General features: G+C 49.6%; 4 protein-coding genes across 10 annotated transcripts in view; all 4 read left to right on the forward strand.

Annotated features, from left to right (window-relative positions):
• The first annotated feature begins 1,113 nt into the window (after window positions 1-1,113).
• Window positions 1,114-4,850, forward strand: HOXA10 (homeobox A10). Its single transcript, XM_009466489.2, has 2 exons — window positions 1,114-1,948; window positions 3,375-4,850. The coding sequence occupies exons 1-2, from the start codon at window positions 1,114-1,116 to the stop codon at window positions 3,647-3,649; spliced, it is 1,110 nt and encodes a 369-aa protein (XP_009464764.2). The 3' UTR covers window positions 3,650-4,850.
• A 5,366-nt stretch (window positions 4,851-10,216) lies between these two features.
• Window positions 10,217-13,361, forward strand: HOXA9 (homeobox A9). The gene is made up of 2 exons (XM_087772504.1): window positions 10,217-10,815; window positions 11,949-13,361. The coding sequence occupies exons 1-2, from the start codon at window positions 10,260-10,262 to the stop codon at window positions 12,185-12,187; spliced, it is 795 nt and encodes a 264-aa protein (XP_087628630.1). The 5' UTR covers window positions 10,217-10,259; the 3' UTR covers window positions 12,188-13,361.
• Window positions 13,362-18,170: 4,809 nt separating this feature from the next.
• On the forward strand, window positions 18,171-21,570 carry HOXA7 (homeobox A7). Of its 2 annotated transcripts, XM_087772647.1 has the most exons (3): window positions 18,171-18,352; window positions 19,318-19,620; window positions 20,677-21,570. In XM_087772647.1, exons 2-3 carry the CDS (start codon window positions 19,395-19,397, stop codon window positions 20,958-20,960), a joined length of 510 nt encoding a protein of 169 aa, XP_087628773.1. In that variant the 5' UTR covers window positions 18,171-18,352; window positions 19,318-19,394; the 3' UTR covers window positions 20,961-21,570. The 2 variants fall into 2 exon arrangements, with proteins under 2 accessions (XP_087628773.1, XP_009464766.1); XM_009466491.2 differs by lacking the exon at window positions 18,171-18,352 and having other exon boundaries at window positions 19,122-19,620.
• A 155-nt stretch (window positions 21,571-21,725) lies between these two features.
• Window positions 21,726-25,278, forward strand: part of HOXA3 (homeobox A3) — a 46,947-nt gene continuing 43,394 nt past the window's right edge. For all 6 annotated transcript variants that reach the window (XM_087772512.1, XM_087772517.1, XM_087772527.1 and 3 more), the window contains exon 1: window positions 21,726-23,738. The gene's annotated coding sequence lies outside the window, so the exon portion shown is untranslated. The remainder of the gene's footprint in view (window positions 23,739-25,278) is intronic.

Raw genomic sequence — 25,278 nt, forward strand, 5'->3', positions numbered from 1 at the left:
ATTACATATTGAGTGGACAGGGCTGTCTAGTATCTCAGGATTCATCTACTTACTCTTCTTTCTATTATTTAGTACATTGCTCGTGAAAGAGACGGTGTTTTTGAAGAGGCGAAAAGTGAATGACCCAAATGGGGGGGGGAGGGAGATATAAAAATGATCGCCCAAATATAAACACGTCAATAAACAGGGTGCGCAGCATCCTGCGAGGATCCGTTTGAACTGCTCGCGTCTGGATTCTTTCTGTGGCGTTACGTCTGGCTTTATATTTTAAATGGTAATCAGACCTCGGGAAGAATCCAGCGTTAACTAAAGCATTAGGAGCTGTAACCGCACAATCAATCCCCCCTGAGTGGCATAGCTCCCTAAGAGATTCTTCAGCGCAGCAGCGAGCATTTTATCTCCAGGAAATTTAAGCCCAGCCTGGCGTCGTGGCGGTGATGTTAGGCTGGAAGCAGCCCCCTTCCTCGGTAGTTTAACGCGAGAGGCACCAGGCCCCTTTACGGTTTCCAATGATCCGTGATAAACAATAACACGTCTTTTATTTCTTAAGAAACGGGACAATCAAATGAAATGAGCAGAGCCTGAGCATAAAACACCGGGCGAGCCGTGGCTTTATTAATTTCGTGAGAGACAGAGGCTGTGCAGGGAGGTGAGCAGGCGTTGCTGCCGGAAAGCCCAACCGCGGGGAGAGAGGAGTGATAGTAAAAGCTTCATCTGGACACCGCTTCAGCCTAGGTATAATAAACATCAGGACCGCCGGGCTAGTTTATAGCGGTGCGTGTGATAAGAGGGGAGCAAAACTTGGAGCCAGTACTAGCAAAGCCCGCTCCTTCTCCTTCCCCTTCCCCTTCCCCTTCCCGGGAGCGCGGCTCCCGCCCAGGCGCGGGCACTCGCCCATGTGGGCGAAGCGTGCGCGCCTGTGTCTATGGAAATCCATATTACACATTAATATACATCTATCTCCCAAATTCAGAGGTCGACCTGAGAGCAGCTCGGTGCATACGAAACCAGACGGGGAGGGGTTGCTGGGGAGGCCCGGGTTTCCATTGGCTGCAAGCGTCTGCCGTGGTGCGGGGGTATCTCTAATCATATTCAGCATGTTTTGCACAAGAAATGTCAGCCAGAAAGGGCTATCTGCTCCCTTCGCCAAATTATTCCACAACAATGTCATGCTCCGAGAGCCCGGCTGCAAACTCTTTTTTGGTAGACTCCTTGATCAGCTCGGGCAGAGGGGAAGCGGCGGGAGCAGGAGGCGGAGGCGGAGGCGGCTACTACCCCAACAGTGGTATCTACCTGCCACAAGCGTCCGATCTGTCCTACGGGCTGCAAAGCTGCGGACTTTTCCCCGTTTTGAGCAAACGCAATGAAGGTACTTCTCAAAGCATGGTCCCCAGCTCGCACCCCTACGTGTCAGGGATGGAAGTGTGGCTAGACCCCCCCCGGTCCTGTCGCATGGAAGAGCCGGAGAGCCAGCAGGCCACCTCGTGCTCCTTCGCTCCAAGCATTAAGGAGGAGAGCTCCTACTGCCTCTATGACTCAGAGAAATGCCCCAAGGGCTCGGCCGCCACAGACCTCGCTCCCTTCCCCCGGCTGAGCGCCGAGGTCGGCCCGGGCGGCAGCGGCGGCGGCGGCAGCGGCGGCGGCGGCGGGGTCCCCGTCCCGGGCTACTTCCGCCTCTCCCAGGCTTATGGCACCTCCAAGAGCTACGGCGCGGGGTCGGCCGGGGCTGCCCCCTTCCCTCCGCAGCCCCCCGGCCGCTTCCAGACGCCTCCATCTTTGCCTCCCGTCCCGGACGCGGGGAGGAAGGAGGACGAGGAGCGCTCCCCCAGCCCCTTGGCGTGCGTCTCCCAGAGGGAGGACGAGACTCAGGCTTCATCTTCCACCGCAGAGGAGCTCTCTCCAGCTCCGTCAGAGAGCAGCAAAGCCTCTCCCGAGAAAGAGCCCGTAGGTAAGCGAATGATGATGATGGTGGTGATGGTGGTGGTGATGATTTAAAAACAAAACCAAAAAAAAAGGAAAAAAAAAAAAAGCGGTTGAGGATCATAGTGGCATCGCGATGCGAAAGGAGGATCCCAGCTGCCCCGCGGGGCTGACAAGAAGCGCTGCTCAGACTGACCTTCTGAACTTTGTAATATTCGGGCATGGGGTTGCCGTAAAAATTAATGTCCGTCCTATAGTTTAAAACCCTTAGAGCCTCCGCTTTGGGCAACTTTAGCCTGCATGCTGCTTAAACATATAGAAAAACAAGATCAATCTTTCCCCTGTGATGTGAAGGTGCCTACCAGATAACAGAGATGTTTGTAAAGCATCCAAAATAAGCAATAGGCAGTGCCAATAAATAAACCTATTAACGCGGTAAGTTATATTTTACGATCCAGAATGCTTTTCGGAATAACAGCCGCGCTGAAATGTGCCATCTATGAACTGCTATCAAATTAGACTGATGAATGCACCGCGAATATCCTTCAGCGTCTACACTAGATAACAGGCTTGTTATTTATTCATTTGCCTGTTTATTTCCCTTTCGGGTCCCCATGGCAAAAAAATAACTCCCCTTCTCTGGGCGGCAGGCTTTTCAGGCGCTTCTCTCCGGCCGCATTTCAGAAGCCCTGTTATTCCTTCAGGCGCCCCGTTGGAAAATAATAAGATTAAAACAAAACAAAAAAAAAAAAAAAAAAAGAAAGCGGAAAACTACTACAGAGCCAACCCCAAACCACGAACCACTCTGAGCCATCGAGGGATCAATGTTACCTCTTTCCCAGGCGGTCCCACTGATAGGAATAAACACCCTGCGACGGGGGATTTTTAATTTTTTTTTTTTTTTCCTCCCCCGAAATGGTAGGAAAAGAGAGGGCCGGGGCGAAGCTCCCCGGGAAGGCAGGGGCTGGAGGCGGGGAGGCTCCGGCTCCCCAGCTCACCTTGTTTGCCGCCTCCAGAGCACACTTACAAAGTTCAGATCCGCAGGCTTTGGGGTTTTTTTTGGAAGCAGGTGCCTGGTGGGGGAAAATAAGACCCCAGGCCATTCACAAAGCCGCCCCCCAGTAAGAGTGGGCCGAGGGGGGAGCGGGTCAAAGCCTGTTTTGGGGGGTCGGAGATGAGCTGCCCAGCGGGGCAGGCTGCCCCGCCGGAGGCTGCCCGGAGCTTTTTGAGCAGAGGCAGTTTTTTCCCGGCCGGCTCCAGGGCCTTTGGAAAACCGCTTTGAAGCTCTCGGTTCCCACAAGGACACCCCACATTCCAAGTCCCCGCAGCTGGCGGAGCGACCCCCCCACAGACACACAACCAGATGCTCCTTCCACCCTCTCCCCCCCCCACCCCCCCCAGCTCTTTGCCTCCTACCCGCTGGTAACGTCCCTCTTTTACTTTCTCAAAACTAGGCAATTCAAAAGGAGAAAATGCAGCAAACTGGCTCACGGCAAAAAGTGGCAGAAAGAAACGGTGCCCTTATACCAAGCATCAAACTCTCGAGCTGGAAAAGGAGTTTCTATTCAATATGTACCTGACTCGTGAGCGTCGCCTAGAGATCAGCCGCACAGTCCACCTCACAGACAGACAAGTTAAAATCTGGTTTCAGAACCGCAGAATGAAACTGAAGAAAATGAACAGAGAGAATAGGATTCGGGAGCTCACAGCCAACTTTAATTTCTCTTGATGAACCTATAAGCACATCTTTATGGTTTAAAGAGCCAGTATCATTTTCCTAGGCTGTAGTCATCCGCACCTGTATGGATTAACGATTTTAGACGTTCTCAATATGTCCTTAACCTCTTAAGAGCTACTTTGGGGTGGGGGTGGGGGGGCGGACTAAAGCCACGCTAATGCACAAAATGCCGTGCGTGAACCTCCCCGCTTCCTTCAGCCTTCCCCGGGGCCGATTTGTTCCTTTAAGCTTTGAAACACAGAAATGCCGTTTCAGGAGCTACAAATATCTTTCCCCCCCATATCTCTCTCTGAAAAGTAAACAAGCTCGGTTAAAGGCGCATTCTTTTAAATTATAAGCGGTGTGACTTGGACCGTACGTAGCTGCAGAATGAAGATATTTAAGCCTTGCCATATTTCTATATATCGGGAGCTTCCCCCCCCCCCCTTTTCCTTTTCTCCCCCCTCCCCCTTTTTTCCTTCGAAAAGCAGGACTTACAATAATGAAATGCAGGCATCCTTTAAAAGGGCTTCATGGGAACGGGTGTAAAGAGCGATTCTTTTTTTGCTTTACCTTGAAAGTCAGTATTACAGCTTTAAAATTGGCCAGGAAAATGAAATCTCTTCTCTTTAAAGGTATAAAAGAGTTCGTGTTGCTCATGGACTAAATTATGACACTTACCTCTGAATTTCTCTCGCTCTTTCTGGTTGTAGATATTTACTTCATGTAGTTTTGCTTAAATATGTGGAATTAGTGATTTTTTTGGTCTATAAACAACGTTACCGTTGGTAACGCAAGACAAGCACACAGAAATTCCCCCTTGAGAAGAAAGTATTAACTTTTTCCTCACTAATTTCACTGAAAAGTATATATTCTGAACATCAGAAGGACTTTCTGAGCCAGAGTCTGAGATTGCGAGGGAGAATATGTTCGTCTTCCTTTATACTGTGAAGTTACATGCATTAAAGGGTCAAACATAGTGGTGAAAAAAATTTAAAAGAGAAAAAAAAAAGAAAGAAGGGGAAAAACTATAAATACAGATATGTATAAATGTCTATTATTATTAAAATGCCGATACTGTTTTAAGCAAATGCATTCTATCGTTATTATAAATGTTAGTTCTAGCTATATTTAGTTCTTACCTTAAATCGGAATAAATTAATATTGTAATGCTGCTGTGCGTGAAAAAGACGATGTTTATGTTGTCATAGAAGAATAAAAAACCGTGGAATGAATCCTTTTAATTTTACCTCTTTTTGTGACTGTTTATCCTCAGGTTCTACTTTATGTCTTCGAGAACTTTTACAACAGGAATAGTTGCCTAAACCCCCTGCAATTACTTTAGGAATCTATTTAAATATTACCTAGACGGTCGTAATTTGTCTGGGCCATATAGCGATGGTGCTCTAAGGTTTGTCGGCTTTTGTTCAGTTTTATGACTTGCTAGTATATCTGGATTGTTGCTGTCTTGAACGAGTGGTTTCAGTTGACTGAGGAGCTGCATAGACTGAGGAAGCAAATTACTATTTCTTGAGGGTAGGGAAACGATTTTTTTTTTTTAATCGAACACCTACAAGTGCGCGGAGATCTTTAACTCCAGAGGACGGTGACAAAATTCTAGCTTTATCTCAGGGCTGAGAAGAAATCGTAAAGGTGAGCGCATGGGGAGGGGGGGGACATCAGCCTCGCCTCCCTGCCAGCGGGCCCCTCCAGACAAGGCTATTCCCTACCTGGCTGCATGTGGAAGAGCTTATTTCACCCAGGCTGCTTTCTTTTTTTTTTTTTTTTTTTTTTTTTGCATCCTCCCTTCCTTGCTGCATGTTTCGCTAATAGAGTCTTGCACAAAGGGAAGGCAAAAGGAGGGCTGGGAGACGGGCGACAGCTAATGTTTCCTTGCAGGGTATGTGTCTGCCGGGAGGAGGGGGGACAGACTTTGAACCCGGGCTTACTGGGAGCCGTTAGCTTTTCATGATGTAACGTTGTCGTGCACGGCCTTTTTCTTCCCGATTGCATCTGCATGGAGAGGCGAAAGCTGCCCGTGGCGGGGGGTGGGTGGGTGGGTGGGTGTTGTTATTATATTTCTCTCTTGTTTTCATTAACCCACCCGAGGCCGGCCGGGGGGCGCGGAGGGGCGCCGGCGGGGCGGGCGGGCGGGCCAGAGGGATGTTTTAGTCACGTTTCTGGTTTTATTTTCGTAGCGGGATCCTTGCGTTAAAGACCACGGCAATGGGGAAAAGTAATAATTAGCGCCTGAGAACTGCTCTGTGGTTTAGGTAGTTTCATGTTGTTGGGGCTCCACCTTTCTCTCTACAGCACGAAACTGCCTTAATTACTTCAGTTGATATCATCACCAGGTATGCTCGGTGCGAGGGTCCTTTCTGCCCGAAGAAACCTTAGCGCTGAAGTGATCTGTAGGCGTCAAGTCCCAATGCCATTGTTCCCCATCTGCAACGGAGCCTCCTTTGATTCCTCAGATAAACACGGCAGCCGAGGGGGGAAGCTTGACAAGTTCTTCAAGGTTAGCTAGCTCCTAAGCAAGTCCCTGCCTGCTTGCGGGATTTTAATATCTCTCGTAGGCTGCATTCAAGGTCAGGTGCGTTTTTGCATTCCGCTCGGCGTGGGTCGAGCTCGGAGGGCGGCAGCGGAGGCGGCGGGGAGATGTTTTTATTTTTCTGTCTGGATTTATTAAAAAACAGAGATCCGGAGGCTGCCCGGGGGAGGGGGCGGGGAGAGATCAAGTCTGCCGGCCCGGCTCCGCGCACCGTCACGAACCAGGCCCGGGAGCGCAGGGCCCGCGGCCGGGCGAACCCCACTCGCGGCGGGGGTGCGCGGCCCCGCCGGCGGCTCCCGTCCCCCCCGCGTCGCAGGGCTCCGCGCCGCCGCCCGTCGGGCCCGCTCCCCCGGGGCCGCCCGGGGGCACCGGCTGCCCCGCAAGGCCTCGGTTACGATCACGATTGCGGCGCGGGCGCGGCCGCTCTCCGCGGCGGCGGAACGGGCAACAGCGACCTCTCCGGGCCCGCCGCCGCCGCCGCCGCCGCCGCCTTTTGTGTCCGCAGCGCGACCGCGGGCAGGGGCGGCCTCCCGCCGGGCCCACCGCCGGCAGCCAGCGCCGGCACGGCAGCCGAGCGGAGCGGGCACCCTCGGCAGCGCAAAGGCAGGCGGGGGAAAGGGCAGAAAACTCACTCGCTGCGGGGGGGTGTATTTATAGTTATTTTTTTTTTAGCGACCGCGATTATTTTTGGAAAAAAACAAACAAACAAAAAAAACCCGCAACCCCTACAAACTTTTTCGAAACTCCAGGCTGGGCTGCAGGAAGTCAGAGGAGCTCGGATAGCGGATTTTAGCTAGACCCACCCTAGCCGGTTCCTTGCAGGAGCAGACGTTCCCGGCTGGGGCAGGAGCGGAGCTCTGCTTTGCAGTCAAATTTAAGTGCTAGTGGCTGCCTCTGCACAGACTGCGCGTCTGACGGGCTGTCTGCTGGGTCTGTGTACATACTGGGGTGTATTTACAGTGTACATGTCTGTGCGTGCCTGTGTGGCGGTTGTACATAGGTTTGCCTCTCTGCCCTTTATTTCCCACTTCAATCGCATCATCCTGATTTTGGGCTGCTTCGCCCAAGTTCTGCATCATTTTTTTCTCTCCGCTGTGCCGAAACACCTCCGTGCCTTGGTAGCACCGGCGATTCCGTGATTTGAAGCGGCAGGAAACCCTGGGAAAAGGCGATCCTGAACTTCCCGTTCAGGAGAGATCGCCAACGCCCGCGGATTCCTGCCCCGCGCCCGCGTACACTCCGCGCCTCCGCGGTGCGTGGCTACCGAAGCAGCTCTTGCATATGCCCCCGGCTTGAAAACCGACGGGGTCCTTCCTGTTGCAGCTGGGAGTAAGAGCTAGCGGAATGGGAGCTCTGCTGATTTGATTATGCCGGGATGGAGGGCAGGGAGTATTTTTATTCAGGCACGATCGCTCCGGCGGTGCTTCCTTCCTGGGAATTCCGACTTTCATATCGCAATTTGATGGGAAGGTCTATTTCTGCCCTGTTTGGGGTCTTTTGCCTCCGAGGGTCTCAGCCACCAAAACCCTAAGTAATTTGCAACGCAAATTGTACGAAGCCCACGCTGCCCTCACTCGCCTTCGTGGCTCGTATGCAAAATGTACTTTGGGGGAAAAAATGGGTCTAAAAGGACGAAAAGGGAGGCGAATGCTCCAGCGTTATTATCAGCAACGTGACGGCGTGAAAAACGCCTGTCATTATTCGCTATATTTTATCCCTTGCTTTCTGTACACCCTCTCCCGCCGCTTGGATGCCGGCAGTGAACAAATGCAGAATTTTACAGGGAAATAAAAATGCAGGCACGTTCTTTTAAACGTTATTGTTATTGTTATTCATTTGCTATTATTTTTGGTGAGGAACCAAAAAAATGAAACCCGCTGCAAGTTGAGAACCCAAATTCGAATATAAACATTCAGGACTCCTGCAGCTAAGATTATTTTTTCTGAATGGAAAAAGGAAGTTCTACAATCACATTTCACCACAGCTGACTCTTAATAATAAATACAAATGACGTCGAGTTCCGTCTTTCCAGGAAAGAAATACAATTATTTTTTTCTATTACGGCGTGTCTATACAATGGCCACAAAAAATAGCAGAGGAGAGCTTTATTTGCATTTTTTAAATTGTTAGAAAATAACGGGCTCCTTGTTTGTGGAGACCTTGCAACTGTTCCGTAATTTTCGAACTCTAATGGGGGATAATAGCTTCATTATGGGCCTTTGTAATCCTGGGGGGGAGAGGGGGGGGAGAGCGTTGTTAAAATAGGATCTCTGTAAGATTTCGGATTAAACTGTTGGGAAGACATGAAAAGAAAAAGAAAGAGAGAAGGAGAGAGGGGGAGAGAGAGAGGGAGAGAGACAGCCCACATAGCGATGTAAAACTAATTAGAACCACACTTTCTCATGCACAGTATTTACACGTGATTTTAATTATTACTCAGCCGTCCCTACCATTTGCTGGGCTCTATTTTCAATAAAAGATATTTCGAGTAAATTGAGGCTCTCGCGGAGATTTTTGGTGCCCCCTGCATCCCGTTGACCGCGCTCCTTCGCCAGCCACCGGGATAAAGAGCGTGAGCGTCCGCCGGAGAAAAACCGGGGAGTCCCAGGCAGATTTGCAAGGCGCTCAGCCACCACTTTAATTCCTAACACTGGACTTGGATCTGGCCGCCTCTTACTTTCCCCCCGCCACCCTCCCCTCCTTCTGCGGAGGACTGTAACCCTCCGCTCGGTTTCCGATGCCGCTAGCGTGTGTCCTACAGTCAAAGGAGGTGCCAGCAAATAAATAACTATATTTGCACATAAATTTGGCCCACCAGAATGCGGGACGGCCGACTGCGAGCGCCCCTTTGATAGCCGCCCTGAGAAGCAGGGTGCCTTTCGGCAGCGGGGAGACGGCGCTTTTTCTCCCTTTTCCCCCCGCTGCTTCCCTGCATAGTAAAGAATTAATCGTCGCGATAAATACCGCCGCCCGGCTCTGCCCGCGCTCCTTCCCTCCCGGCCCGGACGGCGGCTCCGCTCCGCTCCGCCCGGCCCCGGCTCCTCTCCCCGGCCTGGCGAGGGGGTCCCCCGCCGCCGCGGCCCCGTCCAAGGGCAGGGGCGGGCGGGCAGGAGCGGCGGGGAGGACGGGGAGGACGGTGTTTCGGTCACTGCCGCGCTCTGCCCGGCGGGGTGGGGTGGTGAAGTGCAGTTTGGTGCGGGCCAGCCTAAATACGGAGCCAGAGCCTGCCCCGGTCCCCCTCCGGCCGGGCGGGGAGGGCCGGCTCGGCGGCGGAGTTTCGGAAAGGGGATACGTTGAATTTGACTTTCCGCTGCCAGCTCTGAGCCGAACGGAGCGGTATTATTTACAGTGAGTTCCCAAACTAAACACAATAGTATAATTTAACCTTTCCAAGCACTCGTAAATTTTTACTGCTGTGAAACACAGCGATGCAAATGAGCGCGCTCATAGTTACTGACTTAATAACAACCCCGTGGCTGCCGAAACAATAACTCCTTATGAAATATAATAAATATATATTTAAATACAGTATACCGCAACTGCTATTTTGCTTTTTTTATTGCTTCAATTATTGTATAATTTTATGTGAAGGTCTCCGATCACAAGGGTGGGTTGGGTTTTTTTTGTTTGTGTTTTTTTTTTTTTTCGTGGGGAACACGGCCCACTGATGGGATGATTAATTATGATATAAAATAGTCCGCTTAAACGAAAAAAAAAAAAAAGAGGAGAGAGAGAGAGAGAAAGAGGGAAGGGGGGGTTGTAATACGGAATATGATCTTTTAATCTCAGTTGGCCGCAATTAAAACAAACCCCGCCGTATAACTCCAATATCCCTTTGCATAAAAACATATGGCCTCGCTATAAAAATTATGGCTGGAAAACACTGACCCATTAATAGCCCGCGGACTGATTTATACTTTATTGTTCTGCTCCCCCGCCACGTGACCGGGGCAGCCAATGGGCGCCCGGGCTGCCCTCAACTTATTACTGACTCTACTTCTCCGCCAGCACCAAGTTGTTACGTGAAACCCGCAGCCCCGAACCGCGGCGGGTCCGCCGCCCGCGCCCGCCATGTCGGCTCCCGGGACCCTCAGCAATTACTACGTGGACTCCTTCCTGGTGCCGGAGGGGGACGAGCTGGCGGCGACCCGCTACCCCCCCGCCCCGCTGGGGCCGCCGCCGCCGCCGCCGCGGCCGGCGGCGCTGGCCGAGCACCCCGAGCTGGCCCCCTGCAGCTTCCAGCCCAAGGCGCCCGTCTTCGGCCCCCCCTGGAGCCCCGCGCACCCCGCCGGCGCCAGCGGGGTCCCCGCCGTCTACCACCCCTACGCGCACCACCAGGCGCCCGTGGCACCGCCCGACGGCAGGTACATGCGTTCGTGGCTTGAGCCTGTGCCGGGCTCCTTGTCTTTCCCCGGGTTACCTACCGGCAGGCATTACGGCATTAAACCTGAACCGCTGGCGGCCAGGAGGGCTGACTGTACCACGTTTGACACTCACACTTTGTCTCTCTCTGATTATGCTTGTGGTTCTCCTCCAGTTGATAGGGATAAGCAAAGCCACGAAGGCGCATTCTCTGAAAGCAATGGAGAAAGTGAGGCAAACGGAGAGAAACCGCAGATCGATCCAAGTAAGTGGGACTGCGAGGGTAATGGACTTCAGGGCGCTGCGCCGGCCGCGGGGAGGTGGCGAGGCTCTGGGGGTAACTGCGCGGCCGAGCACCGGCTGCTGCCGCCGCCGCCGCCGCCGCTGCTGCTCCAGCTCGCCGGGCTCTGCGGTCTGCAAAAGCCAGCGCTGCCTTTCGCAGGCTCGGACGGGATCTAGGATGGCTCGGCCTTCCCAGGCTGAAAGGAAAACAAAAACCCACTCTACAACCGCAACTTAAACAAAACAAACAAACAAACAAAAAAAGGCAAAAACCGCCCATCCCCGCCCCAGCCACCCCAGGAGACGCCGCAGGACGTGCTCGCATCCGCCTGCCCCGCCGCGCTCCCACGCGTGGGCAAACGCCGGGGAGCGGGTGCCTGGAAAGCATTGGATGTGAATCTGGTCTTTTTGAGAGGTCTCGCAGGCCGGGGCGGCTCTTGCGGGGGGCTGAGAGCAGAAACCTCGCCGTTGACTTGGTGTCCCCCCCCTCTTCCCCCCTTCGTCTCCTCGGTGGAAACCCCTGGGCTGGATGCTCCCAGGGCTGCGGGACTGGTGGCAGAGCGCCTCGGGATTGCTATCGCGATGAACGCCGTGCGATTAAGGGTCCTAAGCGAGCGAGGTTTTAATTATGCCAGCTGTAGACTGACTCGCCAGCTCCCTGGGTCTTGCCAGTGATGACACGGGAGAAGGTCGAAATTAAAAAGTGAAACAATTTCGATGACATATTGGTCGGGCTGGTCACTCCCCGGGCTGGCAGTTTGAGGGGGGTGTGTGCGTGAGGAGGCCAGGGAGGGAGGGAGCTAGCAGAGAGAGAGAGAGAGGAGGAGAAAGAGTATTTTAAAATTGCATCCTACAAACAATAAAAAAGGCGAGGGGAGGCGGGGGCGGCGGGGCTTTGCCGCGTGTGGTTGCGTGTGACCTCTCCATGTGTCTCTATTTTGGAGTCCATTGTGCCTCACCATCCTCTGTGCCTGGGGAAATGAGAGCCACGTCCTAAACCCCAGTATCGGGACACCGACGCGACCGGTCCCGCGTGGGTCTCCTTCCCCAGCCCCCTCCCTTCTCCCTCGCCCCCCCCCCCCCGAGCCTGAACTTCTCCTGTTGTTTTCGTTATAGATAATCCAGCTGCAAACTGGCTCCACGCAAGGTCCACCAGGAAAAAGCGATGCCCTTACACCAAGCATCAGACGCTGGAACTGGAGAAGGAGTTTCTGTTCAATATGTATCTCACTAGGGACCGTAGATACGAGGTGGCCAGACTCCTCAATTTAACTGAGAGACAAGTGAAAATCTGGTTTCAGAACAGGAGGATGAAAATGAAGAAAATCAACAAAGATCGAGCGAAGGACGAATGATGGCGACACGCGGGTTAAATGGAAAATGCATAAAGTAAAAAAAAAAAAAAAAAAAAAGGGAAAAGTTAAAAACAAAACAAAAAAATCCTCCCCTCGAGCCCTGCCATGCAATGCGTCTGGGTCCAGGCCTCATTTTTTTCCCATGGCAAATTCTGATTATGATTGTACCTTGATTGTCACAGAGGCCAGTTTGCCAGGAGAGGTACAGTAAGACTTTTAATTTTCTAATAGGAAAGAAAAAGGGGGCATTAGCACGAAAAGGCTGTTTAGCTGGCTTGTATAAATCTACCTGTTTCTTCACTTACGGAAAGAAAAAAGAAAAAAAAAAGAATAAAGAAAAAAACTACCTTTTCATAATGCACAACTATTTACGGACTGTATAGTTTAGTCTACGTAGTTAATTTTATTCGCTCTTTGCGCGGCAGAGAGATCTCTGCCTTAATACTTGAACACTGTGTTTTATTGTGGTAATTATGTTTGTGACTCAATTTATGTGCTTGGGTGCTGTACCGGATGTAATGGTGTAAGCTAGAATTCAATTTGAACTCAGGTTGTTTATTATAAAAATTGCATAGAGTATAGCTCTGTAGTGTATTAAGTCTTTTCTGTATAATTAGACAGTTAACCTTTGATTGTAAAATATATATTATATATATCCCAACGCAAAAAAAAAAAAAAAAAAAGTAGAAAAAAATCCGGGATGTCTGGGAATTACGGTTCTCAAAATATTGAAGCAAGTCATTTTAGTATGCACAGTTGATATATATAGTACTGTCTTTGTCGGTTGTATATATAATCTATATATTAAAAAAAAAAGTAAATAAACAGACTAGCTTAAAGATTGTTTTTGCACCAGTGAGCAGTTATCAGATTTCGGAGCTATACGTATATGTGAAAAGGGTAACTACCTATGGTTTACGTTTTAATTTTAATCGAATGATTTGATGGTTATTGTAATGAAGGTTAATTTTATTGATAATAAATTATACACTATAAAAACCTACATTTGGTTATTGTAAATTTGTATCGATTAAAAAAAATAAATCCGGGAAGTTATGTTGATGCAGAACGTACACTGTCTATTTTGAAATAGTTACCTCATGGCCTACTGACCAAATCGTTGTGTTTAAATGATATTTAACTTTTTGCCAAATAAAATATATTGATTCTTTTATATTTTGTGATGTTTTAAGATTATTAAGGAGGGGCTCTCCCACGGCACACCGAGTCTCCCCCGCAGACGTGGCAGGGCTCGGGCAGCCGCGGAGGCGAGGCGAGCAGTAGTGCTATTGCTGAGCCAAGGCGACCCCACGGTTCTAGAAACGCAGCCCCCCAGGTGATGAAAATTTCGGCTTCTTTTCCTCCTAAATGGGCAGATTCAGGTCCTGAATGCCATCGCTTCGCTGAGAGGAGGCACGGCTTCCCCCCCTCCCCGGTAGAATTGGGTAAGCTGGGGCTCAGCAGCGTGGGGAGGGAGCCCCTTCGGGTGGCGGCGGGGGCACAGCCCCGAGTCAGCGCCGTTTTAATAACTTCGCCTGGCGGGGCGGAGGGGGTTAGGACCAAAGCAAAATGTCCGACGGTCTTTAATGCGGACAATAATGTAAATCAGCTCAGACTGCGACATTTAAGCCGAGATGGTTAATTAGCCTGTGCCAGAAAATGTCCAGCACTAAGTGTGCTTCAGCAAGCTTTGTGAGAAGGCTCGCCTTACCAGCGCGTTCATTTTAAATTCCCTTCTAGAAATAATTGCCCATGCAAAATATGTTATTTCAAACGTCACCCATTTTTTTCCTTTCCTTGCCTTCACGTTTGGGATTTTTTTTTTCTCCCTTTTAAATGTCCCGTGGCAAATAAAAACTACCCCTCGCATTTTACTAGCGCCTCAGATTAGATATGTATGTATAGATAGATATAGATACAGATAAAATTTTACTGACAATTATGGTAGAATTTATGGTGTCAATTTTACTCGCTGATTTAGCCGAAGGAAAGAGCTGGGCTGGCAGCAGGCTAGAGCAGAGACGACAAAATAGGATTTATTATTAAAAACAGAAAGAAGGTCTCTTTGGAGTGGAAGATTTCCACACACACCCCCATTGCACCCACCCCTCCCCCGCCGCCCCAAGCCAAATCAAGTCTCAGCAACAAAAGAAAATAGCGAAGTCTGTGAGCTTGCTGAAATTTACCCTTGTTTGGGGCGGACATCTTACTGCTCAGAGCAGATATCCTCCATAATATGAGCCGCAGCCCGCTTCTGCGCCACACCGACCCTTGTTTGAAAATACGCCGAATAACAATAAAAGCCGCCCTGTTTTACGGAGGTGCACTTACACATATATATGTATTTAAAGCAAAATAAGACGGAACACAGTTATGGTCTTGGCAGAAGTTGTTGTTAGGAAAATTCAGAGCCATACAGTGCAATAAAAGAAAATGACTGCTGTAACCGTTTATGGGGTGTAAAACGCTGCAGGGCTGAAGACAAAACTTAGGGAGCCGGCAAGAAGTTTACAGATGTGCAGAACTGCGGGAGGAAGAAAAAAAAAAAAAAAAAGCAGCTTTCGGCTTCACCTTAAAAAAAAAAAAAAAAAGAAAGAAATCCGGGGTAAGATTTGATGAGTTCTAATTAGCAAAAGGGAGCTCGTTCTGGTGTGCACACACACAAAAAACCCCTAATTGATCCCTGAGCCAGTATTTGGGGATGCTGGGACGCCCTCTGTTGTTGCAGACAGAGGCAACTTCAAAGAATCAGCATTAAGAGTGTGTAATAAATGACGGGTCTGCAAACTGTCTGGAATTCGGCTCTTAATGAGTTTACAACTGTCCAGCCACAATTAAGATTTTTTACAAAAGCCTTTTCATTTGTTTTGTCTGGCTGTTTTAGATAAAGCGGGCGAGCGGAAATAACAACCTTTTATTGGCCTTCCCCTGCTTAAATCCAGGCTGGGAGGTGGACATTTATCTTCCCGTGCGCTGGCGGGCAGAGGCGCTGGCTCCGCGGGGCCGGGGCGGCGGGCGGCGGGCGGCGGGCGGCGGCGGCGGTGTCGGGCGGGCGCCGGCAGGTGGCGCTGTGAGCCCGCGAAAGAGCGCGCGCCCGCCCGCCCGCCATCAAGCGCTCGGCCGCCTCCCCGAAAGCTCCTAAAATGTCGACTTTATGGGAGCATAACTGGGGTTGGAACGGCTGGTTTGGTTCCAACAAAGGCCCGATAGGGTTGGGGGGGGGGGCTGTGTTTTGCTTTCCCCCTTGTCCCGGGAGGACGGTGAGGGGTGCCCCGCCGCCACCGGGCGCGGTTAGGGTGGCATTTACCGCCTGGCCACGCTCGGTGCTCTCATGGCAAAAGTAAAGCTTGCTCTGCACCAAGGACATACCCTGCATTTATTATTCTCAAAGCACCGAGGCACTTCCTATTAGCTAATAGAGAGGGATGGAGCCCTGGCACTGAACCGCCGGCTCCTCTTTCCCTTGCCCCAAATCTTCGCCCTTCTCAGGCGAAGCTCTGAGCCTGCAAACGGGGTGTCCTGATCTCCCCGAAAGGCCGGTGAGAAATGAAATATTTGGAGAGAGGGGGAATGGAAGGGTTCGGGCAGGACGGAGGAGGCTCTCCCCGGATCAGCCCGGGAGCGGAGCCCCCGAAGAGCTTCGCCCTCGGAGCGGGGGGCGAAGCGAAGGATTTTCCAATGCCCTTCTCCGCCCCGCGTAGCTGGAGCCACGGCCGTGCGGGGAAAGGGCAGCGCCGCAAACCTCTCGTTTGAAAATCATTTACCGGCGAGTGAAATTCCTCTACAGCTGTCTTTGATACGAATAAAAAGCCCTGCTTGTGTCCCCAGCAATTTCAGCTCTGTGGGACCCGTCATATTTACATGACACAGATGCGAGCAGGCTGATGCTCTGCAAACTTGACGTGTCTCTCAAAGTCATTCCTAACTTCTCCTCGCCTTCTCTTTTGATTTCCCCGAGTCGTTCTCGTATTTTTTTCCGTTTTGCTTTTGTTGGCTTTCGCGTCTTGAGAATGAGGCTTAGTGGGGAACTGTGGAGTATTTTCAGGTGGCAGTTGCCAAAAGAGAGGGGGGAAAAGTAATTGGAAGGAAAATAAAGGCAGGAGGAACGGAAGCATAAAACGTGGGCTGAAGTACGAACGTTGTATTTTTCAGGTTTAAGCCAGACATGTAAACAAATCGCTGCACAGTACTCCGTTACAGAACTACTTTCTCTGCTTTTTATTTACATTTCCTTAAATCAAAGCCAATCTCTCTATATCGAAATTCAGCATCGGGAGCTGAGTATGAGCTCATGCTCGTGTGAGCACTGAACTATTTTTTCCCCGCGCTGTTTCAAAGATTTAATTATTTCCAGGGATAAAAAGTAACAGCCATTTCCTGCTTTCTAACAAGAGCCTTCCTATCAAATGTTTGTCTACAATGGTATTGCTAAACTCATTATGATTAATTATTTTTTTTCCTTGGGCAGTAAAATTATATTGAAATTAAAAAGTGTTTATGCGTCGTCATACTAAGTAATAACTTGGCACAGTACGCTCCATTATAATTGTGGATAAATTACGGCGAGAACAGATTCCAAAACAACAAAATCCTCCCTAGGATGAACCACATCAAGACACTGCTTAATACACAAGACATAACCATGTAGTGCTCCCAGGTCGCTTATAACTTATGAGCACCGTTTTATCACTACCTTTTACTTCCCAGAAAAGCTCAGAAGGCAAAGAGAGGTAGTCCAGAGCTCACACGAAATAAAAGAAATACAATTCATCCCGCCTAGAGGATTATTTTTAAAGCGTGTGAGAATATTGCGGTGACTGAAACCTTGCAATCTGCGCTCCTTCGCCGTTTCCTCGACTGGAAAAAAAAAATACATTCAAATGAAAAGTGCGTTTTCAGGAGCGGGGCTCCAGCCTGGTTGTGTGTGCGACAAAACAAGAGATTTCAGAGGCTGTTTCAGAGGCAGCGTTATGCCTAACGCGCGGACGGTGGGGAAGTAAATAAGGTGGCGGGGACCCATGTCTGAGGGTCCTTTTAAGATTTATTCAGTGAAGATCTTTGAGAAATCTTAAGGGTTGGCAAGGGGAAAAAAAAAGCTGAAAGCAAATTAGAAAAAAAAAAAAAAAAGGTGGTGGCAGTAAGCACACACACGCAAAGAAAAAGACGTACACGTGCAAATTGTACAGAATCGGAGAGCTCGAAATACAAGCACCCAGCTAATCTATTCGGTCCTACGCTATCCATATTTAAGTCTAGACATTGGTTATATTTGCTGTTTCTTTCTTCTTGCATCTTGGTATGTTGTCACCAGAGGAGCAATTTATTGGTCTAATGTCATCTACTACAGCCTCTTTGATCTTCTTAGTCGTCGTCTTGTTTGCTTCGCATTCGTTTAACTTCTTGGGCCTTTATTCCTTTCCAGCAGCCTCTTCTGCCGGCGTGTTCCCACATCGCGATTGCGACCGCAGGGATATTGTCTAATATTGGCGAATTGGAAGAAATAACCGAAGGGGGCTCTTTCGCCAACTTCTTCCCTTACGCCTGCGAATAACAACTGCGTTTTCACGTACTTAACACTTGGCAAATATCTACATGCAGCCGCCACATTTGCATGCTCTGAAGTAGCAATATCTCAGGGATCTGGCTTTAGAAAATTTACTTGCTTCTTGTCGGTAACCTATATTCATGGGGCTGCAATAACCGCGCGTAAAGAGTCCCAAAGGGTGCGTGCGTGCGTGTGTGTGTGTGTGTGTGTGTGTGTGTGTGTGTGTGTTGGAGGTGTGTTTGGGGGAGAGGGTGTCCCACGTTTACAAAACGTAAAGTTTAGGGTCCGTGCGAAATATCGCCAAGAACAATTTTAACTGGTGAGAAAGTCTTTGTACACAGGGCACCAAACTATAATTGAAAGGAGAATTTCCGGGGCAATTCCATTGTGCTCCTTCCAGTTTATGATGTGCAATACAGGCAGGCAGTAAAAGCTGTCTTTACCAGGACTCCCTGTCTGAGGGAAGGAAACTCATTTTACGATCCGTTTAAAGGAAGGGCACGGTGCAGCATCCTCAATGGAGAGCCATTCGCATTGTTGGGGAGCCCAGAGTTTAGAAAAGCGGCAACGCTCCCCGTCATCTGAGCGTACCGCTGCCGCCACACGCTTAGGACTGTAAGGTACGTAGGGCGGGAAGGTAAAAGGGGCATTAACCAGGCGGCTGAGATTTGAAGCCGTTTGTAGGCGATTCCTTCAACTCTGGGGGGTTTGGTTTATTTTGTATTTTTTGTTTCTTTTTCTTTTTAGGGCGTTCAGAAAGTTGAGTCCTTGCTTTTATGTTTTTTCCCCTCTTTTTTTCTTTTTCTTTTTTTCTTTTTTTTTTTTTTTCCGGGAGGGTGACTGTGTTTTTTTCCTAGGGGGTAAACCGGCGGGGCTCACTCCTGGGGGATGCCGTGATTTTTCAGGCTCGGGCAGCCCCTCAGGGCCGGCGGGGGCCGGGCGGGTACCCCCATAAACCCCGCTGCGGTGTAACCCCCGCTTATTTCCCTTGCGGAAAAGAACACACAAACAAACAAAAAAAACCCAAACCAAAACAAACCAACAAACAAGGCGTGGGTGACGAGCAGCCTCCTTTAAACTTTATATTTTATTTTATTTTATTTTTGCAACACGCCCCCCCCGTCCGTCTAAAGGACCACATTGGGGGGGGGGCGGGTGTTCTCCCCCCCGGGGACCGAGCGCCGCCCCCCGAGCAGCGGCGCCGTCGGGGGGCGAGGGGGCGGCGGCGGCGGCTGGAGGGCGCTGCCGGGCACGGCGGTGGCGGTGGCCCCGGCCCCGGCCCCGGCCCCGGCCCGTCCATGGCCGGGCACCGGCGGGCCGCGGCCGGCACCACCTGTGAGGCGGGCGGGGATTGGCGGGCGGCGTCATATGACCGGTCACGTGCTCGAGGCAGCTCAGTCCAAAAGAAAATGGGGTTTGGTGTAAATCTGGGGGTGTAATGTTATCATATATCACGCTACCTCGTAAAACCGACACTGAAGCCTGCCGGACAACAAATCACAGGTCAAAATTATGAGCTCTTCGTATTATGTGAATGCGCTTTTTAGCAAATATACGGCGGGGGCTTCTCTTTTCCAAAATGCAGAGCCTACTTCTTGCTCCTTTGCAAGCAACTCCCAGAGAAGCGGCTATGGACCAGGCGCGGGTGCCTTCGCCTCCTCCATGCCCGGCTTGTACAATGTGAACAGTACCATATATCAAAGCCCGTTCTCTTCCGGATACAGCCTGGGCTCTGATGCCTACAACCTGCATTGTTCCTCTTTTGATCAGAACATTCCCGTCCTCTGCAATGAGCTAACCAAACCCAGCTGTGAGAAAGCGGAGGAAAGCAACCTGCACAACCAGGCTGAGCCTAATTTCCGGATATACCCCTGGATGAGGTCTTCAGGTAGGGGCGAGCGGAGAGGGCTCGGAGCCGTGGCAGCCAGGCAAAGCGTGTCGCCAGAATTACTGTCAGCACAGCCTTTATGGTTTTAATTATAGCCGAGGCGCCATTGCGTAGAAAGCCCGTGGCATTGTATGTAAATGAGTATCATAAAACTTTTTATTGCCCAATTAATGGGTTCTAGCCTCGTAAATTTATTTAACTCCATTTGCTATGGAATTTTAGCATTGGGTTGATTTGCGCTGTTTGATATAGAAATGTGGAGAGTTGGCTGCGGGCTCCCAGAGCCCCCACGGGTAAGCGTCTCCCCTGCCCTCTGCCGAAGTTGGGCAAAAAAAAATCCCGCTCGCTGGGGAAGGCGGAGGGGAGAGGGGCGTTCAGGAGCGGGGGACGGGCTGCTGAGGACTTTGCCAGCCCACGCTGCCGAGACGTGCCAGTCTCGTCCCCCCCTGCCCTTTTCCACGGAGATAAGGATCTATAGAAATGTACTAAACAGGAAAACGGGGCGGGGGGGGGGGCGGGGGGGGGAGAGTGCGTGAAAAAGGAGAGCTCTCTTCTGGAGCTAAATGCGATGTATTGTTTACGATCCAGGCGGGGTGGGGTGGGGTGGGGGGCTGGAGGGAGCCCCCGACATGAAAATAAAATAAATACAGCCCAGCCTTCCAGCTTTTTATTTCCCCTTGCGAAACGCGAAAGTCTGGAAGGTTTTAGGGAAATACATCGCCTGGGGGGAAAGTTCCTCCTCCCAAAAGCAATTTCCTCCCCCACCTCCTCTCCTGAATGCTTTCTCTCCACTTTTTCTAGGTCTCGAGCAACTTAATTTTTGCCCTGCCTGAGCAGGGCAGGTCGTGTGGCTGAAATGTCTTTGTTAGGGCAAAGTGGGGGGGCGGGTGGAAGTGAGAGAAGGGGACCAGTCACTCTCGCTCGGCCGCTTTTTGTTTGTCTGTTTATTTATTTATTTTGAAAATAATAACAATAAGGAAAAAAGGAAAAACTGAAAAGAGAAAACTTTCCACCTCTCCTCTTGCCTAACTCCTGGCCGTGTCTGCCTGCTTTCAGGTCCAGATAGGAAGCGAGGGCGCCAGACCTACACCCGCTACCAGACCCTGGAGCTGGAGAAGGAATTCCACTTCAATCGTTATCTGACTCGGCGGCGGAGGATAGAGATCGCCCATGCCCTCTGCCTGACGGAGAGGCAGATCAAAATCTGGTTCCAAAACCGGAGGATGAAGTGGAAGAAGGAGCACAAGGAAGAGAGCTCCGGCACCCCGGCTCCCAACGAGCCCACGTCAGCAGCAGCCTCTGTCGAGAAAGTGGAAGAAGACGAAGAGGAGGAGGACTAAGGAGTCCCACTCGAGGAAGCGATCTCTTAGTATAACGTATGCACATGACAGTTGGAAAAGCTCCCTTTAAAGGAAAAAAAAAAAAAAGAAAGACTCACTGTTTTTATTTAAAAAAAAAAAAATCAGTTCCCTTTAATAATCATCTTGCAAGCGAGCGTTTGCAAACATGAAAACGTTTCTTGGGGTGGTTTTCCAGTCTTCTCTCCACTCTCCCGTACTCCCCAAACCTGCCCTGTGCCGAACCGTTCGGTAATATCTCCTAAGAGCATCCTACAATCATTTGTTTTTTTCGTTCACCCCAACCTGGGTGGGTTTGTCCAGGGGACATTTCAGTGGGAGAACTGCTGCTTGCACAGATAGTAAACCGTGACCTTCCGAAGTAACTACCTGACTCAAGAGTCCCAATCATGTGTAAGGGGAAAAGTGCATTAGGCTCACATTAAGAAAAACTACCTAATTTTGAATAAGTAGCTCTGCACTTCTCTTTTTTTTTGTCTTTTTTTTTAATTATTATTATTGTTAGAAAAGTATCATAACTAACAGCTACACTAACAAAAGGTTAAACAGCAAGTAAGGGGGGGGGAGGAAGATGTTCCACAAACCACTACAATCTACAGCAATGATTTGTACTACCTATTTTCCAGACTACCTATATATCTTGCTCCGCCTACCTATCTTCGAAAGTATACTGTATTTTAGTAGTCAAAAGAAGATAACATTACTAATGTGAATCGCAAAATGCTTTTAGAAATGTAAGTGTAGTCGTTCGAAAAGCACGCATCAATAGCTTTGGTATAGAATTTGGTACCGAAAAGGCTGAATATATTTAAATTTAAAATAATATATTTATTCCAAAGCAATTATAAATGAAAACCATATGCTGCAATATATCTTTGTTCTCGATTCTTTACTATTCCGAGTGAGGAAGCAAACACACGCCAATATTGTACAAAGCGGTTTAATATCTCCCGTTGGCTTCTACCTTCGGCTGCCTCTGCTAAAGGCCGTTTTCTTATTCTAGGTTGATCTTACTTAATATAGCAGAAAGTGTTCTTTGAAAAGTGAATTTAAATGACCATGTAACCACCTTTAAAAAAAAAATCTGTTTGTCCTGATTATCCGAACGTGTTAATATGTAATACCGTGAATTTTCCTACAATAGCAGATACTGTATATTTGAACGATTTTTTTTTTTTTTTGTCATTTATATTCGTCTTGGAGCTCATTTGTAAGATCATGTCATAAATTGGGAAGTATGTAATTAATTTGGAAACTTTGTAGCATGATGTATTGTTAAGAACTCTGTATAAATCCGTCTTGAAGGTTTGGCTAAAGTTTATTCAAAAATTGTATGTTACAATGTGTTTCGATGTGTTCGTTGTGAACATTTGGATATGCCGTGTAAGTATTGGAAGTGGAAAAAAAAAATGTCTGTGAACTCTCTTTGGAAGTGATACCGTGTTCAAGTATCTCCCACGATAAATGTGTTTTATGTTACACAGAAAATAAATATGCTTGTTGACAATGAATTGTGTTTCTTTTTTTAGGGAAACAGTTCGAAGGAAGCATCCAAAAATAATATACACAGAAAAATAAAGAAATTAGACCATATAAATCTCCCCCCCCTCCCCGTAATTAGAGGGGAAAAAAAAATTCCAAGGTGATGAATTGATAGGAATCAGTCAATTTCTCTATCTCGACTTCGTGATTTTTTTTTTTTCCCTAGCGCAGTTGATTAATAAAGCGGAAAGCCTTCTTTATGGGAGGGCTTCCTTCCACCGTGTGCCCGTGTCCTCTTGCAATCATAAACCCAGTCCAGGCGGCCGGCGACCAAGCCGAAATCGCATTCAGTGAAATAATATTGGGTAATGAACAGAAAGTGCGATGCGAAACTTCCAAATGTAAATGATCAGGTCGGGTACGTGTGCGGCTTTCGGGGGGCATCAGGGTGGCATTAAAAAGGGGAAAAATCGCCCCGCTTTAGAAAATGTGTCGGTTTTGCCAGGTGCCACGTAAAGTCAAGGAGATCTAATATTTTCAATCTTTTAAAAAAATTAAAAAAAAAAAAAAAAAGCTCTCCCGAAAAGTCCCTTTATTCGGCCGGGTAAATACAGGTAGAACCAGAGCATCATTTGCGCAGAAGTTCCCTTTTTCTACTACACTCCGTTCCTGATCAACGTGCTAATTGTAATTTTAATAAAATTGGTACAAACTCCAGGTCTTTTAAAAAACTCCAGGGCTGCCTCTGTGGTAAGATGGCGCCTCTCTAAGACCTGCCTCTTCTTAGTGATGAGGAAAAGGCCATAAATCCGTTGTTGTTTATGAAAATTTACAACTTTGCAATACAACTTTATGAGTTGTTCGGTTTTTCCATTGGTCGTCGTCGGTCATGTGGATGGTAACCGTGAACATGAACTTTTTTATAATTTCCCTTGCGAGAATAGAGCCGCATTCTTTTGCTGAGCTCTGTCCTGCTTCGGATCTCTCTGGCTTTCAATCCCCATTTCATTTGTTCTTTGTAAGGCAATAGTGAACAAAGTGTGCGGAGGTTCGGCATAAGCAGCCGCCTAGAACACAGATCCGGGATGGCAATTTCCAGTTCCCCCGCTGGAAGGTGTGGCATATTGGATTCAAAGCACTGGCGTGGCAGATTTTCAACTTGCAACCTGGCTAATTTCCTGCTTCTTCTGGCACCAAAAGGAGGGCGATTCGTCTCCTGTGCAGCCAAAGCGACAGCTGTCAAAGTCGCAGGGGCTCCTGTGAGCCAGAACCTAAAAGGTGAGAAATGTATATGACACTACCGTAAGCAGGGAAACATGGTTTAATACGTTTAAATATTAGACATGTGCAATTAAACCAAATGGAAATGTTACCGGCCAAAAATAGAGGTGGCTGCAGCTCAGTTGATTTCGACTTAACCAGTGCATGCAAAAATATGCCTAAATAAAATGTCTACTTTCTATTCTTTAGCAAGGAAGCCGTGGATTTTTTTTTTTTTCCTGCGAAGTTTATTTCTGTTTGCATTTGCCAGGGGGTTGCTGTGACGTTCAGGTTATTTTCTAAGAATTCAGGTTTACAGCATCAATCCGAGGGGATTTTTTTTTTTTCCAGCACGAGGAAAAAAAATTTAAACTCCCCCAAACATTATTTTTGTTTTTATTTCGCAGCATTAACTTAAAATTCATTCGCGGCAGCTGAAATTTAGATGTAATTTATTTTTGACTATTTCAGAAAAAAGAAAGCAAAACCACCAGTCAGCACAATGTCTCCCGGCTCCCCCGGCATGTCCAGGGGAAAGGTTATTTCTAGACGGGGGAAACAGCGCGAATGTGTCTTTGATTTTCTTTATCGGATCAAGTGCTGCCTGCAAAATCCCCGTGCCCCTCCGTGGGTCCGTCGGAGCGGCGTTCCCGGCGCTTCCCGGCGTGGGCAGCTTGCGCGCCCCGGCTGCGCGGAGCGGGCTTTGCAGCGGCTAAAACCGATTTCAGCGCCGGAGACGGAGCTTTTTTTTTTTTTTTTTTTTTTTTGTTTCTTTTCTTTCCCCCCTTTCTCTCCTTGTTGTGACTGTTACGGTGCGGCGCTGGGGCGGGGGGGAGCGGCGGCTGGCGGGCCGGTGCCCCGCGGTGTGTGCCGGCGGCGGGGAGCGGGGCCCCGGGGACCGGCGACCCCGAGACCCCCCGCCGCCGCCGCCGCCGCCGCCCGGCTCCGCTGCCGCCTCCTCATGGCGAATGAAGGGCTCGGAGTGCTTTAAGTGTTGGCCCCGGGCTCTGCTTGTGCTGCCGGGCTGATAAAGCATTGCATTTGCATTGCATTGCGGTATCCGCCGGACTGGAGCTGCAGTGAGCGCCGGATTATTTATTGCGGGGCCGTGGGTGCTCAGTGCTGCCACGGCGTGGCCGAACGGCGGAGGCGGGCGCGGAGCGGCCCCCGCAGCCCCTGGGAAGGGCAGCGCTGGGAGCCTGCGCTGCTCGGGGGAAACCCAAATAAAAGCCAAAAAAAAAAAAAAAAAAAAGAAAGAAATCCGGCCTACCTTTCCTACGGGAGCATCGGAGCTCGCCCTCCTGCCCCGGGCAAGATATTCCGTCAGGACCGGCTCTGCCCCCTCCCCTTCCCCTCCGCTTGTACCTCGGTGTGTGTCAACTGTAAAATATCACGGTGGGAGCCGGCTGGGGAGGACCCGCCCGCGTCCCCCCGGCCAGGCTCCCGGTACCCCCGCCAGTCTAAACAACGGTTCGCCTTGCCCAAACTGTTTGGATTAGGAGCTATTAGTTAAAGGTTGGATTTGGTGACGCTGCCGAGCACGGGAAGGATTTGTAAG

Source organism: Nipponia nippon, unplaced genomic scaffold (assembly GCF_047370975.1).
Source record: "Nipponia nippon isolate SJK-2023a ecotype South Korea unplaced genomic scaffold, ASM4737097v1 scaffold_1, whole genome shotgun sequence".
Taxonomy (NCBI): Eukaryota; Metazoa; Chordata; class Aves; order Pelecaniformes; family Threskiornithidae; genus Nipponia; species Nipponia nippon.